Below are 20,442 nucleotides of genomic sequence, written 5' to 3'. Positions count from 1 at the left end.
GGAATATGTATTGTTAATATTACTAATATCTGTAGCATATCTACCTAGGAATATCTATGGTTAATATTACTAATATCTGTAGCATATCTACCTAGGATATCTGTAGCATATCTACCTAGGAACATGTATTGTTAATATTACTAATATCTGTAGCATATCTTCCTAGGAATATGTATTGTTAATAATACTGATATCTGTAACATATCTACCTAGGAATATGTATTGTTAATATTACTAATATCTGTAGCATATCTGCCTAGGATATCTGTAGCATATCTACCTAGGAACATGTATTGTTAATATTACTAATATCTGTAACATATCTACCTAGGAATATGTATTGTTAATATTACTAATATCTGTAGCATATCTGCCTAGGATATCTGTAGCATATCTACCTAGGAACATGTATTGTTAATATTACTATTATCTGTAGCATATCTTCCTAGGAATATGTATTGTTAATAATACTAATATCAGTAGCATATCTACCTAGGAATATGTATTGTTAATATTACTAATATCTGTAGCATATCTTCCTAGAAATATGTATTGTTAATAATACTAATATCAGTAGCATATCTACCTAGGAATATGTATTGTTAATATTACTAATATCTGTAGCATATCTACCTAGGAATATGTATTGTTAATATTACTTAATATCTGTAGCATATCTACCTAGGAACATGTATTGTTAATATTACTAATATCTGTAGCATATCTACCTAGGAACATGTATTGTTAATATTACTAATATCTGTAGCATATCTGCCTAGGAACATGTATTGTTAATATTACTAATATCTGTAGCATATCTGCCTAGGAACATGTATTGCTAATATTACTAATATCTGTAGCATATCTGCATAGGAATATGTATTGTTAATATTACTAATATCTGTAGCATATCTACCTAGGAATATGTATTGTTAATATTACTGATATCTGTAGCATATCTACCTAGGAATATGTATTGTTAATATTACTAATATCAGTAGCATATCTACCTAGGAATATGTATTGTTAATATTACTAATATCTGTAGCATATCTACCTAGGAATATGTATTGTTAATATTACTAATATCTGTAGCATATCTACCTAGGAATATGTATTGTTAATATTACTAATATCTGTAGCATACCTACCTAGGAACATGTATTGTTAATATTACTAATATCTGTAGCATATCTACCTAGGAATATGTATTGTTAATATTACTAATATCTGTAGCATATCTACCTAGGGACATGTATTGTTAATATTACTAATATCTGTAGCATATCTACCTAGAAACATGTATTGTTAATATTACTAATATCTGTAGCATATCTACCTAGGAACATGTATTGTTAATATTACTAATATATGTAGCATATCTGCCTAGGAATATGTATTGTTAATATTACTAATATCTGTAGCATATCTGCCTAGGAATATGTATTGCTAATATTACTAATATCTGTAGCATATCTGCCTAGGAATATGTATTGTTAATATTACTAATATCTGTAACATATCTACCTAGGAATATGTATTGTCAATATTACTAATATCTGTAGCATATCTACCTAGGAATATGTATTGTTAATATTACTAATATATGTAGCATATCTACCTAGGAATATGTATTGTTAATATTACTAATATCTGTAGCATATCTACCTAGGAATATGTATTGTTAATATTACTAATATCTGTAGCATATCTACCTAGGAATATGTATTGTTAATATTACTAATATCTGTAGCATATCTACCTAGGAATATGTATTGTTAATATTACTAATATCTGTAGCATATCTGCCTAGGAATATGTATTGTTAATATTACTAATATCTGTAGCATATCTGCCTAGGAATATGTATTGCTAATATTACTAATATCTGTAGCATATCTGCATAGGAACATGTATTGTTACTATTACTAATATATGTAGCATATCTACCTAGGAACATGTATTGTTAATATTACTAATATCTGTAGCATATCTACCTAGAAACATGTATTGTTAATATTACTAATATCTGTAGCATATCTACCTAGGAATATGTATTGTTAATATTACATACATGCACATAGCCAGATAAAAAAGGAAAGCAGGGCTTCATGTGCTTAAGGTTCTTAATAGATGCACTGTTTTATTCAGTTTGCCCTCTAATTGCAGGCTAATAGGTATACAAAATGGTGTGATGTGCACTAAAAGTGAAAGTTTACATTCTATTAATTTTTACATGAAAAATAAATAAACCAGTTGTAGAAAAAGTTCTTTAAGACTACAACATTGTAAATGCATTGCATTACCACTAAACAAGGTAAAATGCGTATTGTTACAAATGGTAGTGATATGCCCAGCCTACAAGAGACAATATGGAATACTCCATTTGAATTATGGTAGAACCGATGTACTAACTGTGAAAAAGCTTATAAAGTGTTGATGTTCACAGTATCATTTGTTCAATTAAACACAATAGTCTGCAGGCCGGATAAGCATGGACGATGCTTTACAGTTTCCATTGCACAGTCCAGACCAGTAGATGCCATTTTTAATGTTAAGTCTGGAGGCATAACAGGCAGCGTACCACCATGCTCCCCCATTACTTGCAGCACAGTTGGCACTATGTATGTCCTGGTCTTTGTCCTTGGCTGTGAATTTCATATTGTCATGTGTGGTTCCAGTAGTCATAGAAGACATGGCATCCCCTGCTGTGCCCGTGTAACTGCCCAGTCGCAATGTGTAGCCATGGGCTTCATCCTCCACACTGAAAAAGTTGTAGTCAGCATACTTCTCTATATTGTTAGTGTCATTGATGATAAAACGTACTTGATACACCTTTTGCTTGGTGATATAATGAAGATACTCTGCCCCCAACCAGTAATCACTCTGCACATTGCCAAAGCCATACTTGTAAGTGCTCCAGGACTCATCCCAGGTAATCTCTGAGTTAAAACTGTTGCGCTGAATGACAATCCATCCTCCGCTCTTGGTTTTCATATCACAGTATACAACCAATGGATGCAATCCCTTGGGTTGAATAACATACACTCCGCTTTCCTTGTAGAGGGGAATCTCACTGCAATCTTTTGGTAACTCTATTGTAGAAAAAAGCAAAGGCTGAAATTAATTGTGTAACGCATCTCCATTCTCTACAACCTTTATCATGAATTGGTCTCACTGATACTCGTACCATATGAAGATGTATATTTTGCTATTGATGTAAATCCTTCTACAGCTTTGCTTATAAGTTTTAGCTGAAGTAAAAAATCTTCAAGGAAATAAAACCCTCTCTCCTCATCATCAACTTACTACTGTGTCTTTCTTAGATGTCAAATGCTTTTTTTTTCTTTTTTTAAATTATTTTTATAATTAAACAACATATAAATCTGAACAAGAAATATTTTGCATAAATAGCTCATTTTTAAACAAAATCTTCCTGTGTGTGATGTTTTAAGTTTTCTTACTTGCTCATGTAATGTCATAAAATGGAAAGCTGAAAAGGGAACTGTTAAGTGGTTAAAGGGATAGTAAAGTAATAATTAAACTTTCATAATTAAAAAAAAATACATAACTTCCAATGGCCGTCACATGATACAGGGGTAGGTAAAATAGAAGTAAACTGAAATTTGTCAGAAAAAAAATCTACTGCTCTTTTTAAATTCAGCTCCAATTATAAAAAACTTTGAGGCATGGAGAGAAATGATCATCTTATTTTACTTAGCATAAATTAGGTTCGCCATGTTTTCCTACACAGGTATGAGTTACACGCGCTGCAGGGTGTGCGGTAGACATGTGCATGGCGAAAAAATTCGGTTCGGTTCGATTCGGATTTTTTCGAATTTCGGTTTGGAGCGATTCGAATTCGGAAAAATTTGAATCAATTCGGTTCGGATTTGTTTCGGATTCATTCGGATTCGAATAAATTTGTTTTGGATTTGTTTCGGATTCATTCGGATTCGAATACATTCGGCTGGATTCGGTTCGATTCGGTTCGGAAATTCGGAATTTCGGTAAGTGTTAGGTGGGATTAGACTAGTATTATGTACTGTACATTAGGTGTAACCCATAGCAGAGTGATATAACCTAATATATTGTACAATACTAGTGTAATCCATGGCCATCCGAATCTACCGAATAAATCCGAAGTTATTCGGATTTATTCGGTAGATTCGGCACTATTTTAATTTTCCGAATTTTCCGAATTTCCGAATCGAACCGAACCGAATCGCACATGTCTAGTGTGCGGGGAGGAACATGTATTGTACCTCGGGACAGCACATAAATATTGCTGCTGAACAGCACTAGTCATGTTCCTGCAATTTTAAATAATTTTCCATTTTACTTTTATCACCAATTTTGCTTTGTTCTCTTGGTATTCTTAGTTGAAAGCTAAACCTAGGATGTTCATATGCTAATTTCTAAGCCCTTGAAGGCCGCCTCTTCTCTCAGGGCATTTTAACAGTTTTTCACCACTAGAGGGTATTAGTTCATGTGTGTCATATAGATAACACTGTGATCACGCACGTGGAGTTTCAGGGAGCCTGCTCTGATTGGCTAAAATGGATGTCTGTCAAAAGAACTGAAATAAGGGGGCAGTTTGCAGAGGCTTAGATACAAGGTAATCACAGAGGTAAAACGTGTATTAATATAAACGTGTTGGTTATGCAAAACTTGTGAATGGGCAATAAAGGGATTATTATAATTTATAATGGTTTATGCAAGTTAAAGTGAACATTTAAATCACAGAATATCATGTATATTTAACTGCATTTTAAAAGAAAGCAGATAAAATTCATAAACATTTTAAGGTGTATTCCTTTTAGATTAAAGGGACATAAAACCCAAAATCTGTCTTTCATGACTCAGAGAGCATACAATTTTAAACAACATTTCAATTTATCTTTATTATCAGATTTGCTTCATTCTCTTGGTATGCTTTGTTGAAAGAGCTGCAGTACACTACTGGGAGCTAGCTGAACACATCAGATGAGCCAATGGCAAAATACATATATTTGCAGCCACCAATCAGCAGCTAGCTCCCAGTAGTCCATTTCTACTATAAACCCTATCTAGTTATGCTTTTCAACAAAGGATGCCAAGAGAACAGAGCAAATTAGATAAAATAATTAAATTAGAAAGTTGTTTAAACCGTCACGCTCTGTCTGAATCACAAAATATTTTTTTAGGTTCCTTGGCCCTTTAAATGTAATTATTTATAATATCACCTATATTTGTACAAAAACAATTGCATATTATCATAATAGACATTGAACAAACAATCCAAATATAACACTAATATATTAAACAATCAATATCTTAAAGGGACATTAACACCTTCAGTACTAACGACGGCTCTGAGCCGTCTCAGAGTTTACCACTCATGTGCTAACGACGGCTCAGAACCGTCGCTAGCACTCTCCCACCTTGAGGGAGATCTGGGGGCTCCCACCCGCTCCTACCCCGGCAATCGGGCCTGCATAGTGGCAGGCATCACCGGGGCCTCACGTTTTTCGTGGTGACGCCACGCGCAATGATGTGATAACATCACCACGCAACTTTGTTAAAAATAGACAATGGACAATATAGGGAAAGGGGGCATGCTGCTTAGAAGCCTGTATCTCAGGCATCTAAGCAGCTACAGAGGGATCTAAAAAGAAAAAAAAATGTAAAAAAAAGTTTTTTATAAAATGTAAAATTAAAAAACTCTCAAATGTGCTTAGCACCCAGGTGGGAAAGTGCTTAGCACTCAAAGGGTTAAACCTAATCCTTAAACCACCAAACATTGAAAAGCACTCTGCAATATAATTTGATTATTTATTTTACCAGTTTTTTGTATAATTTAAATTTAAAAAGTGCAGTTTTCTCACTTCCCCTGTGGAGGCTGGAGTGACATCAGTGGAATTAAGAACCCTGTACCTCATACACCTTGAAAAGTGATTGCTTGATATATGCAGGGGTGTATGTATACTTGTTCCTTATTGGCCACATTTAAGTGGATGAGAATAACATTAAAGGGAAGCTTAAGTCAAATTTAAACTTTCATGATTCCGGAAGAGCTTACAACTTTCCAATTTGCTTCTATTATCAAATTTGTTTTGTCCTCTTTTTATCCTTTTTTGAAGTGTAAACCTAGTTAGGCTTATAGGAGCTTAGGAGTGCATGTTTCTTTAACAGTCAATGCAGCAGTGTTTGCAACCATGTTTAGCATTGCTATAAACATTGTTGCAAACATTGCTGCCAGATGACGTGATCTCTCCTAGGATTAATTTAACAACTTATACAAACAAAATTGATCATATAAGCAAATTGAAAAGTTGCTTAAAATGCTATGTTCTTCCCAAATGATTTAAGTTTAATTCTGCCTTTACTGTTCATTTAAACAACACTAAAGAGGATTTTCCTAAAAAAAAAAAAGCACAATTTAAAATTATTTGTATGTATTCAAATTTTTCTAACGCAGTGATTAATTTCTGATACATACATAAAATGAATTTATTGTCCCATTCATCTTTTTTGTTTTATATAATTTCTCCACCATTTCTTTCTATTATGACCAGCACATACTTGCCACAGCATCCTCGTCTCTTGGTCTCCGGGGGCTGCGAAGTGCTGACACAATCAGTGGAATCACAAATACCCACAGAAGAAGATGTAACCACCCTAATAATGAGATAAGTACGTTTATGAGACTACAATGCTGTAGTAAATAAGCTGTGAAAGGTGCATTGCTGCAACCCAACTACTAAATCAGTGGTTCTGATTGTGATATTCAGTTACATTATTACAATTTATTTTATCCCACTATTTTGTTTTGTATAAATTAATGTAATAAAATATAACCCTATAAGGGCTAGATTACGAGTGGGGCACTATTTATCGCTCCCGTTCGTGAGTTAACTGCGCTCGACTTCGGCTTTTTGCATACGGGTGCTGCGCATATTAGAAGTTAAAAGTAAAAAGTTCGCTTGATCAAAAAGCGGACTTTGAATATTGCAACTGCGTTAACGTATTCCTTCATATATATATTTATAGGTATAGATGTTTACAGATATATATAGGAATATCTATTTATAAATACATAGAACATATTTCCCTATGTGCAGAACATTTGAATGTAAAATATTTACAGTAAATGCACAGTAAAACAATTTATTAAATATGAATATTGCATAAATATTCTTTTACGTGTTTTCAGCTACTTGACTGCAAAGGGCTCCAATGCACTTATACTGTATATATGTCTATATTTGTATACGTATGTTTTTATGTGTTTATATTGCAATGCTTTTTATTGTCCCACATTTATATTTATCATCTCCTTCCAAAATCAGTAACATTTATGATTTTATACTTTAATTAAAATTAACAATTAAAAATCAGAACAATTTTTTTTTTTTTTTTTTTTACAGTATTCACCATATTGCAATTTATGCAAAAAATCTGTAGGTATAAAATATGTAACCATACGAATATTACTTACTTTTAAAATTACACAAAATTCTTAATTCCCAGATGGTAGCTTAACCCACTTTGACAATGTTGCATGTTTGTACCCCTGCCTCAAATCACGCATCATAGCAAAAAAAAATTACAAAGACAGTAACAACAACAAAAACATTAAAGTTGTACCAAAAGTCATCTAATATAGAATTCCACAAAATATCACCAATTTTTACATTATGAACCATAACATCAAAAGTACAAAAAAAATGAAACCCCTTATTTGATTTGAGATATCTCACTCTTTCAAATGTGGGGTATTTTGATATATTACAATGGTGAGGGTGTAATAAAGTCCTCTTAAAAAGTATTAGAGCCCCACAAATATTACCAAAGTTGAGATGTAATTGTCATTGACACAATATTGTTGCTTTCACATAAGGGGGTCTTATGTTTATGTATGTATTGTGGGGAGCAGCATTGGGCCTGATACTTTTCTATATGCTTTTTTTCTAACAGGTGATCACTGTTAACACAGTGGTCAGTGGATAACTGCTAAGGCATGTGACCATGTGAGGCAGCGCTTTCAAAGGAGGGTGTCACTTGCCTTGGTGTAGAGCATATATTGGAGGGCAAGGGTACCTTATATGGCGAAAATGATTGTAAAAGGGAGCAAGTATACAGATGATTGCCATTTCTATGGCAATAACCTGCTATTTAAAGGGGCATAAGCTCACTTATTTGATTATGGGCAATACTCTCTTTCCTACATATTGTATGTGTGTATGTATGTTGCATGCTGTATGTAGGGGATACATTCAATACATAAAATGGCAATCACTTTTAAACTGGGGTGTCATACCCCTTTGTGCTTTATGGGGGAGGAATGGGGTTCTAATGGTTCCCCCTTCCCCTTCTCAAACACAGTATATCTACTTGGGGCTGGTGATAGACATTACCATGCGGATTACATGAAAACTAGAGAGGGTTGTGACACCTCATTTGAAAGAGGGAAATCCCAAATTTTTACATGAGTTGTCTCATACCTTTCTAATTAAAGCAGAAGGGGAGATAAGGGCTTTGTAGTAGCGCCCTCTCCTCCACCACTGAACTACAGCTTTGTTTCTAGTGGGGCAGGTGATCCCTATTTTTAATTTAAACCATCTGCATCCTAGGGGGATAAGTAGCCCATTATTTAAAAGAGGGGGTATACCCTATAAAATGAAGAATCTCCTATCGTCTTGACAGCGTCCCATGCACTTTTAAATGACCATATGCCACCATTCAATGCAGCTACAAATACATTTATTCGCACACTGTGCACAGCTACGAGAATTTGTGTTGCTAGGTATTGGAAGATGGGGGTGCCCTCTTGGGGGGAGGTAAGGGAGAAGATACAATCAGTGTATAATATGTCGGAAACTGTTGCCTCCATCCAAAGCAATCAAGACCAGGTCCTGAAGATCTGGTACTACTGGATTATGAAAGGTTACTGACAAAATAAAAAATGGTAAACTACTCAATGAGTGTAAGAAAACTCTGATGTTGGGGTAGGAGTTTCTCCTACCACATGACATAGACAAGACTAAATCATAACAGTATTGATTCACAAAGACAGCGACAGGGGCTCCTCTCTCGGATCTGGCAACAAAGAAATAATGAGACAAGCAAGTTGAAATTAGTTATTTGTTTGTTTCTGTTATGAATAATATGATTAGATTATTCATTAATGTTCTTAGAAATATAAAATAGTAAAGGAAAGGAGGAGATGGTGGTTCTGAGATTTTCTCCACCACCTAACATCCTTCAACGTGATCTTCTGTTATATATTCAGACACGGACAAAGGCAGAACTCCTGTACTATCAAAAAGTAGAAACTTATGTTCAAATACAGTACTCACTGAACACAATGTATCACCCGAAAAAAAAGAGGAGATAGCTCGATTAGAGCTGTCAAGGACATTGGTGAAAGAAGGAGGGGTTGTATTTTTATGAGCAATATAATCTGTCATTTATGTCTGAATTGCAATAAAAATGTATTTCAATTAAAATGAAGAATCTCTTGTCTCTCCCTCCCCCAAATGCGGAGATATCTTGCAGATATTTTCCAATTGCTTGTGATCACCTGCAACCTAAATGAGAATGTAGCCCATAATTTGAAAGGGCAGACTGATCTCTGTCAAATGAGGGGTCACTTGCCCCTCTAGCTCTTATAGGAGTGGACATAGGGACTCCATTAGCGTACACTTCCTTTCTGGTTAAACAGCATTTTAAATACTGCTACAGCTATTTGCTATTTTTACAGTGATTGCCTGCAATGTACAGGGACATGTGATCCATCATTTTAAAATGGAAGATTCCCCTCTTTCAAATAAGGGGTCAATTGTCCATGTTAGTTGCCTGGAGGGCTTTCAACACTCTCTCTCCCAGCTCCCTGGCTTCTTGTCTCAAACTACCTTTATTCAGCAGGGGTCCCCAAGATCTGGATCAGAAGGGTGACCACCTGGATGACAAATCTGTGCTTGTCGTCCTCACTGCAGGAGAAATGTCCATGATGAGAATGCCTTCCCATGCGCATGAAAGTAGTTTAAAAGACGAGGAATTTAAAACTACACTTTCATCATTCAGAGTATAGAGTTGGAAAAAACCTTCCAATTTACATTTATTTCAAAATTTACCTTGTGGCATTTTTTTATTTTAACTTGAAAGACATATACATACCCCAGAGCTTACCTAGGTATTCTGTCATGGGACGGAGCAACGTTTTTACAAGAAAAAAATACTGACAAAAGAAATAAATTGGATTTTTTTTAATTTAACTTTTATCTCAATCATGAATCTTTCGTCAGATTTCTATACCCTTTAATTCTTTAATTCTACATGACACCAGCAGATGAGTGCTGTGACAAATTATACAGAAGTATGGACTGACATTTTTATTCAGGATCACTGATATAGATCAATGGTTAACAATGCACTTTCCAAAAGCAGAAAATGTATATAAAATGTATGGTACAGATATATAGTTCTGATAAGGCTCCATAATAATTTTTCTTCCCACATTCCATGATGGAGTACATATTCTAAACATAATTTACACCTTTTATGGCAAACTGATATAAGATATAGACATTTTAATAAACCCTTCAGTCATTCAACAGAGTATTTATGCATACACTGAATAATGCCTTATAATATGATTTATATACTATATATGCTGCCAGAAACCCTGAGATTTATACTTGTTCTCCTCTGCAGAGTCACATTTGGATGATCTACACAAATAAACCAATCTGTACATTATATCTAAATGATTAGAGTTATGAAAGGAAATATGAAACACAAGATTCAATGTTAGGCTAAATTTGTGCCAAAGATCTAATTTCATATAGTGGTTGACATCTAGCAAATGAGTCACAGAGCTTGCACTCACCCATGTTAATTTTCTGTCTTTGTCCCTGTGTTTGAGCCTTTACTGATATCTAGAGCAAGAGCACCTTTTAATACAACCCAAGTGTCCTCCCAAACACCTTATCACTGTCTGTAAACGATTATATTACTCTGTGTAATAAAAACAAGTCTAAAGTTTAGATCTCAATGTCAGATTCTTAAGTTTTAACTCTTCCCAAAACTTTTCTTAACTTTCACATTTTCCAATGGAAAAACATATATATAATATATTAAATACAGGATTGCAAAAGGTCTGCATGCAAAATAAATGTTTTAAAACAGTTAGTTTATCTGTCATGGTGTTAGCAAAAATTGCAATGTTTTATAGTCCTTGACAAATCATTTTAAAAGTCTGCTGGGGCCAATTAGGGACAAATAATATAAATAAGCACTGTTCAGACTAAAGCAGGGTTGACAGTGTAAAGTCTGGGGTATGGACTTCCATTTCTCAATGGATTTGGAAAAAACATATGCCTAGATTACGAAGGTCCCAACGCTGCTTTTTAACGCCCGCTGGTATTACGAGTCAGGTAGGAAAGGGTCTACCGCTCACTTTTCTTCTGCGACTCGAGGCTACCGCAAATCCCCTTACGTCAATTGCGTATCCTATCTTTTTAATGGGACTTGCCTAACGCTGGTATTACGAGTCTTGGAAGAAGTGAGCGGTAGACCCTCTCCTGTCAAGACTCCTACCGCATTTAAAAGTCAGTAGTTAAGAGTTTTATGGGCTAACGCCGGAACATAAAACTCTTAACTAAAGTGCTAAAAAGTACACTAACACCCATAAACTACCTATTAACCCCTAAACCGAGGCCCCCCCACATCGCAAACACTATAATAAATGTTTTTAACCCCTAATCTGCCGACCGGACATCGCCGCCACCTACATTATACTTATAAACCCCTAATCTGCTGCTCCTAACATCGCCGATACCTACATTATATTTATTAACCCCTAATCTGCCGCCCCCAACGTCGCTGCCACCTACCTACAATTATTAACCCCTAATCTGCCAACCAGACATCGAAACCACTTTAATAAATGTATTAACCCCTAAACCGCCGCACTCCTGCCTCGCAAACACTAGTTAAATTTTATTAACCCCTATTCTGCCTGCCCTAACATCACTGACACCTACTTACATTTATTAACCCCTAATCTGCCACCCCCAACGTCGCCGCTACTATATTAAAGGTATTAACCCCTAAACCTAAGTCTAAACCTAACCCCCCCTAACTTAAATATAATTTAAATTAAACTAAATAAATTTAACAAAATTAAATAAATTATTCCTATTTAAAACTAAATACTTACCGATAAAATAAACCCTAAGCTAGCTACAATATAACTAATAGTTACATTGTAGCTAGTTTAAGATTTATTGTAGAGAGGTGGAGAAGCCAGTGGCACTACTAATACGCGGAAGAAGAAGAATTAACCCCTTAATTCAGAATATGATATGCAAACTTATTTGTATTATTCTGTAAAAAGAGACTTGGGTGCAATGTAGTGAAAAGACTCTTGAACAATGGACAAGAAAGGTTGAACCAACCTATTCTTGAGAAAGACTACATAAACAGCACTCACGGGGTTACACAGCAATGGTACTATCAGAGGGAATATTGTATGACAAGTCAGACAAATTAAATGCAGATGGAGCTAGAATTAGATACAATCAAAAGTTACCATAAAATTTAACCTTTATTAAGAGCATAGTTAAAATTAGAAAACACACTTTAAAAACACACTTAGGAGCCAAAGGATTAATGGACATAATTAAAATATATATACCCCTTACAATTTAATGTAATAGAAACATTGGCACTCCACGTAGGAGCTACTGGTAATATGACCCAATGTAGTGAGTAAATACTCTTATGTTGTAAAGGGGCTGAGGACACTTGACACCTGATGTGTAATAATAAATGTATGTTAAATACCCTATTCATGGTGAATTTGGGTTAGACCCCAGTTATCTGTGTGTTGAACACAACACTTGGCCACAAGTAACCGTTATGGCTGGTGATATGTGAGAATCACTAGCATATGGTCCTGCTCACTAGTCCGATTGTATAAACTATGACCCAAAATACTAAATTGATCTGGATTAACAGTAAGCTTGAATACTATATCTAGCTTGTTAGATAGTAGCACAAAAATGTGTGAATTATAAATAAGGTGTAAATTCTGTTATCACAAAAAATTGTGTGTTCCCAGTATTAAATTGTTGCACAACCACAAGTACTGCTGTATTCTGGTAATTATTTACCATATTAGTTGCACCAGGCAGTGTATATGTACTAAAGTGAATAACTCTGATAGTAATCCACTATTACCTCATAGTTACCGTAGTGCAATATTGGGTATCAGTTCACTCAATTCGTGAGTACTATTTCAAGCTTGGAGGTTATAATAATACTTGGTTTATTGGTTTTATTATAGCAAAAAATGAGTGTGATACATAGGTGGTGTAGGTTCAATTCACACGGAGGGTTTAGTTGTGTATTGTCGGTAACACTTAATACTTAATCTTGTATACTACTGTGTCATGGTAAGTATTAACCTTATTTGTTACAACAAGCAGTTTATGTACACTGCTGGATAAGGTTCTAATAATAACACACAGGTATCGCTCAGTACACGTAACACAATCCCCCTCCGGTTTAAGATTGAACTGAGACACCGAAATACACCTGAGATTTATTTCATGTATACTGCTTGTGTATACTCTGCTGTAACAGGTACCAACCCTCAGGTATCACTTAGTAAACATAGCATGATATCCCTCCGATTTGGGGTTACACTTAGATGCTGAAATACACCTGAGGTTTGTTTGTAAAAATGTTTTTATATATTCGTACTAAGGTTTATAATAAACATACTACTTGGGGCTTAAGTGACTGTACCCTTCAAATAGTAGTTAACCATATATGTCCTGGCTTGCAAATTGTTACCTGCTCGTTGTTAGTAAACTAATCTTACAAATATTGTTGTGTAAGTATTGGGTCGGATTACCAAGTACAGCACTTTGTTCTGTTACAGATGCTGCTCAGTTGAATCGTTGTCTTAACATTACTCTGTATCCACCACATGAAAAATGCTTGACAATCTATAGCGAGTTTGGTGTAAGAACCAATCACAGTATTATTGGTTAACCTATATTGCAATTCTGCTTGTTTCCTTGGCCGCTGTCAAGTGGGTATCGAATAATATACAGTTTACAGAAACTGGAACTGGCCTGATATGTTTATCGTCCTACTATGGGACTACCACATTGTTTATATGTTAGTGTCACTAAATTATACATATCTCCTTAACCACTCCGGTTCCGGGTCAAGTAATACCCAATCAGCAGCTACTGGGACTAGCCCACCAAGTTTACCACCCTGCTGATATCTAAGCGATCTAAGTGTACAGGTATATCTGTTTTTTTTTATAAAAAGTTACAACAAGCTTACAATTGTCAATAGTATTGCCGTTTGTTAAAGTATTATAGTATATAATATGGATCAGATTGTAACGGCGTGAGCATCTACCAAACACTTGCATTGTTCATGCGGGGTGGCCAAACAGATACCGCGTTAGTAAAAATCGGCCCCTCCAACCCTGGGACAAAGTGTCCAACACCCAGCCCTTAAATAATCAAAAGAATATAAGACTAAGGCTGCCTAAGGCATACTAAAATACAGGAGCTCCAAGGACTCCTCACCAATTCCCTAGCGACCCTAACATGTTTCGCCTTGCGGCTTTATCAAAGAGTCTTAGGATTTATATTTATTTCACAGGCAACTTTGTATTTATTTTAACTAGGTACAATAGTTATTAAATAGTTATTAACTATTTAATAATTACCTAGCTAAAATAAGTACAAAATTACCTGTAAAATAAATCCTAACCTAAGTTACAATTACACCTAACACTACACTATCATTAAATAAATTACCTAAACTACCTACAATTAATTACAATTAAATTCAATAAACTAAATTACAAAAAAAAACCCCCACTAAATTACAGAAATAAAAGAAAATTACAAGAAGTTTAAACTAATTACACCTAATCTAAGCCCCCTAATAAAATAAAAAAGCCCCCCAAAATAATAAAATGCCCTACCCTATACTAAATTACAAATAGCCCTTAAAAGGGCCTTTTGCGGGGCATTGCCCCAAAGTAATCAGCTCTTTTACCTGTAAAAAAAAAATACAATACCCCCCCAACATTACAACCCACCACCCACACACCCCTACTCTAAAACCCACCCAATACCCCCTTAAAAAAACCTAACACTACCCCATTGAAGATCACCCTACCTTGAGCCGTCTTCACCCAGCCGGGCACAAGTGGTCATCTGATCCAGCCAGAAGTCTTCATCCGATGGGGCAGAAGAGGACATCCCGACCGGCAGAAGTCTTCATCCTATCCGGGCAGAAGAGGACATCCGGACCGGGAGAAGGCTTCATCCAAGTGGCATCTTCTATCTTCTTCCATCCGACGAGGAGCGACTCCATCTTGAAGACATACGGCGCGGAGCATCCTTCCAGCACGACGACTAACGACGAATGACGGTTCCTTTAAATGACATCATCCAAGATGGCGTTCCTCGAATTCCGATTGGCTGATAGTATTCTATCAGCCAATCGGAATTAAGGTAGGAAAAATCTGATTGGCTGATGCAATCAGCCAATCGGATTGAACTTCAATCCGATTGGCTGATTAAATCAACCAATCGGATTAGGGGTTAATAAATTTATTAGAGTGGCGGTCGGCTCTGGGAACGGCGGTTTAGGGGTTAATAAGTATAATGTAGGTGGCAGCGGTGTCGGGGGGGCAGACTAGGGGTTAATAAGTATAATGTAGGTGGCGGTGGTGTAGGGGGGGGGGCAGATTAGGGGTGTTTAGACTCGGGGTACATGTTAGGGTGTTAGGTGTAAACATTACCATAGGAATCAATGGGATATTGGGCAGCAGCGAACATAAGCTTTCGCTGCTTTTAGACTCCCATTGATTCCTATGGCATCCGCTGCCTCCAGGACGGCGGTTTGAAAACCAGGTACGCTGGGCCGGAATAGTGCCAAGCGTACCTGCTAGTTATTTGATAACTAACTTAGGGACAGAATAAGGGAGCACATTCTTTGCATCGAAAAAAAGAATATAGAAACCCCACTATATAAACACTTTGCTACCATTCAAAATGGTAATTTGAAGGATCTCAAATACTGTGGGATAAAATTAGTAATGAAAAACGGGAGAGGCGGTAACCATGAACAGAAAATGCTCCTAAATGAGTCAAAATGGATTTTTAAATTGGACTGTTTATATCCAAAAGGCTTAAATAACAGAGAGGATCTAGCACAACTCTTCCAGTTAAACAGATGAGCACTACTCCTCCCTTTTTCTCTTTTTTTCACATTAAGCTTAGGGTCTTATGCGTCCTATATATGTGTAAAATACTTTTCATTTACGCACCCCTGAGACCGATTCTGACCTACCTTAATCTATATACAGTATGTCTATTGAAATTCATCCACCTCATCCTAATAGATTTTTATCCACTATCAACTAGACCTTATTAATCAAGTCTTTTAAAGAAATCATATACACTATTCACAACATTCTTCCCACTTCAATATGTTCCAATTATACGTTTAAAAGTTATTCTTTTAAACTATTTGTGTTATATGCTTTTGTAATATTAATCTTTTGAAATGATCTATTTTATATACCTCAACAATATTAGTACATATAAACCTATGCATAACGACTATCATGGGTTTCATCCCATTCATGTAGCTTAATAGGTCCCTTAAGTTACTAAATGATATGTTATGTGGTATTTTTAAATATATTTATCATACGCTTTTACAATATTAGAGCACGTGTCAGCTTGAGAAGTTTATTATATTACTTACCTTTGTGATTTTAATATGTTTATTATCAGATTTTTATTGATCAAGTTTTATTGAACTATTCTTAATGGCCCATTTATCTGAGCAGTCTTTTACATCTGACCCCATCAACATGATTTTGACGCTATTCACCTTTAAAGGGACAGTCAAGTCCAAAAAAACTTTCATTTTTCAAATAGGGCATGTAATTTTAAACAACTTTCCAATTTACTTTTATCAACAATTTTGCTGTGTTCTCTTGGTATTCTAGTTGAAAGCAAACCTAGGGAGGCACATATGATAATTTCTAAGCCCTTGAAGGCCGCCTCTATTTTATTTATTTTTCACAGCAGGGGAGAGCAAGCTCATGTAGGCCATATAGATAGCATTGTGATCACGCCCGTGGCTAGTGGCAGACACTGCACTAATTGGCTAAAATGCAAGTCAATAGATAATAACTAAAAGTCATGTGATTAGGGGCGGTCAGAAGATGCTTAGATACAAGTTAGTCACAGAAGTAAAAAAGTGTATTAATATAACAGTGTTGGTTTTGCAAAACTGGGGAACGGGTAATAAAGGGATTATCTATCTTTTTAAACAACAAAAATTCTGGTGTTGACTGTCCCTTTAAGATTATTGTATCTTTTCTATATTTTATCAAATTTTGCCAGTGCGATTGTCAATATTGCAATGAACACACAGAATATTTATAAAATCATCTTTATTTATTTTTTTATTTATTTATAATGTTATTGACAATTCATCAAACATCATTTCCGGAAGTTATTTTTGTACTTATGTATTAATTTGTGTTTTAGGTTACATCAAAATATTTGCTACTAGTATATGAGACTCTTACCTCCTTTTGATTAAACAAAGTTATATCAGCCCTTAACAACGTAGTAAAAAGAATGGTCATCGCTATTCCCCCTAATCTAACAGTCACCAGAACCGGAAATCCCCTAACCGGAAGTGACCACACTAACTCAGACGAAACCGGAAGTTGTGCACTGTTTTTCAACCTTTATCATTTAGATTAATCCACCTAAGGCGTATCTTGTGACACAATGTTAGACATCACAGAGCTATATTTAGACATAACAAGTAATAACTTAAAGAATTGGCATATCACCTAAAAAACCCGGAAGTGACACCATTCCCTTATTGAAACTGGAAGTGAGATTCCGGAGATAACTTCACCTATTTTTAAGAAATTAGTTAGTATAATATAGCCAAGAATATAACATGTCAGCACTATGGACTTATTAGTAGCTATTACTACACAGGACTATTTATAAAATATAAACTTTAGAAAGATTTGAGGAAAGGGCAACTAACTAATATGCCCATACCCACAAAGCACTTCAACAGGAAGTGGGCGGAGCCTATTTTATGGCACCAAAATTGACACAATTGATTGGTTATGATACTCTTTATAAGGACACAGATTACTTTGGTTAATTCAGTCTTGATAAAGGCCTATCTTGAGGCCGAAACACGTCAACTTAAAGGGACAGTCTAGTCAAAATTAAACTTTCATGATTCAGATAGGGCATGCAATTTTTTTTTATTTTTTTTTAAATTGTTCTTTATTAACCAACAGAAAGGCGATTTATACAATGATGCATACTTGATTCATAGCAATATGTAAGAAAAAGGGAAAGGAAAACAATTATCATCATCTGAGAGTTCAAACAATTTCAGTAAAAGAGAAAAAAAGCAGGTTATATTAAGTAGCCTCTAACCGACAATTTCCCCCCCCCCAAAAAAAAAAAGAAAAAAAAACATTATTGCCTTAAGTCACCTTATGTTGGGGTTTTCTGTTTAGGATTAAAGGAAAAAAACAAGGAAAAAAATAAATAAAAATAAATAAAGTAACCAAAACTGGGTATAAAACAAAACCAGGAATAAAAAAGAAGAAGAAAGAAAAAAAAAAAAAAAAAGGCAATAGGAATAGAAGAAACCGCCTCTCTCCCATCACCCCCACCACTCCGTCTACCATATGCCCAACAAGACCAGTTCTGAATTTTGGAAAGGGAAGATCATATATTCTCTTTCACTTTCAGGAGGTGACTTAATGTAAACTGCCCATTTATTAAAGAAATTCGTTATATCCTCTTCATTGTTAATATCTGTATCCTTTTGTTCTAATAAACATTGTTTTTTCAAACAATTCTGAATTTCCGACACACTTGTTACAGATCGCATTTTCCATTTTTTGCATAACAAATATCTAGTAGCTAATATAGAGATGGAGATCATTTTGTCATTAGGATGGCGTTTGTTTAAATCATCGATGCATAATATAACCTGGAATAAGGTAAGGGTTATAGGTGGAATTTTAAGTACCCTATTCAGCCAGTATTCTAATTTACGCCATGTATTCCTCACTTTTGGGCAGAACCAGAACATATGTTCTATGTCTGCTGCTGGGAGAGAACATTTAGGGCATTTATTAAAGCTCGAGTTGTGCACCCTAAGACCCTTTTCCGGAGTGAAATATGCTCTGTGAAGTAACTTAAAATGTGCTTCCCGCCTATGCGCTCTTTCAACCAAAATAGGTTGATGTGTAGGTGGTATTTTCAAAATTCTGGGCAATAGCTCTGAGACAAAGGATACAAGATTCTCATTTTGTTGTTCCTCTGGAAGACCTATAATTCTTATATTGTTCCTTCTGGAACGGTTCTCTAAGTCTTCTAGTTTATTTTGAATTTTTTGTATGTTAATATTTGCCGTTTCAAGTTTAGAGCTATGTACAGTCGTTAGGTCTTCCAGATCAGACACCCTTTGTTCCACTTCTTGTAATCTAGTGGAAAACTGCCGAACTTCCTGTGTTAGCAGGAAAATATCTTGTCTAAGTTCAGTTTTAAGAGCATCAAATTTAGGGGAGAGAGCATCTGAGATGCTGGTAACCAAATTTTGAATACTTGTTGCTTCTTGTAGCACTGATGCATTTGCCAATATTGGTTGTATGTCAGTAACGATTTCTTGCGTGTTCTTCAATTTCCTATCCCTCTGTCTGGCTGCCATGGCTGGAGAAGGGGTCTTACGTGCGGTGTGTAAAAATTTATCCATGTGTCGAAGGAACAGAAAGAGTGTAAATTATCGCAGTGGCGTGGGAAAGATAATAGTGAAGTGCTGTGAGGATACAAAAAGGACCGTGAAAATGTGAGATTTGTAGAGGTGGTTAAACCTCAAAAAAGGGAAGTGAGGGGAAAGTGATAGGTGAGCAGTGCAGGACAAGTGCAGGAGGAGAAGGAAAAAAAAAAAAAAGGGGGGGGGAAGTGCCTATATAGGGGTGATTCAATTAATTATATGTAAGATCCAGCCGTGGAAGTAAAAAAGAGGGGATATTTATTTATTGAAATTATAACCTTTGTCCCAGTAAATTGCACCTAGTTATCAGAGAAATAGATATTTAAATCTTCACGTCAAGTTATTTATATGTTTGAGGCTATATGAGCAACAGTGCCAACTAGTGAGCTGACAAATATAAGTACTAAAAAAAAAAAAAAAAACCCTCCCTTCCCTTTCTTAACTTCTTTTAATTATTCTTATGCTATTGAAAGCCATAGCTCTAGCAATTTTGCAACTCTGATTCACTTTAAATGCGGTTTGTTCAAATATGCTGCAAATAAGCACACGTGAAGGCTTGTATCTTAGCAG

The 20,442-nt window shown here is 35.3% G+C and overlaps 1 protein-coding gene across 1 annotated transcript; it reads right to left on the bottom strand.

The window, feature by feature from the left end:
* Positions 1-2,463: 2,463 nt before the first annotated feature.
* LOC128652316 (fibrinogen-like protein 1-like protein) lies at positions 2,464-19,851 on the bottom strand. The gene is made up of 3 exons (XM_053705252.1): positions 19,704-19,851; positions 6,565-6,660; positions 2,464-3,095 (listed from the first exon to the last, which is right to left on the bottom strand). The coding sequence occupies exons 1-3, from the start codon at positions 19,849-19,851 to the stop codon at positions 2,464-2,466; spliced, it is 876 nt and encodes a 291-aa protein (XP_053561227.1).
* Between the last annotated feature and the right edge of the window lie 591 nt (positions 19,852-20,442).

This window comes from Bombina bombina, chromosome 3, assembly GCF_027579735.1.
Source record: "Bombina bombina isolate aBomBom1 chromosome 3, aBomBom1.pri, whole genome shotgun sequence".
NCBI classification, from domain to species: Eukaryota; Metazoa; Chordata; class Amphibia; order Anura; family Bombinatoridae; genus Bombina; species Bombina bombina.
Note: the sequence above shows the minus strand (reverse complement) of the source record. Positions and strands in the feature narration are given on the sequence as shown.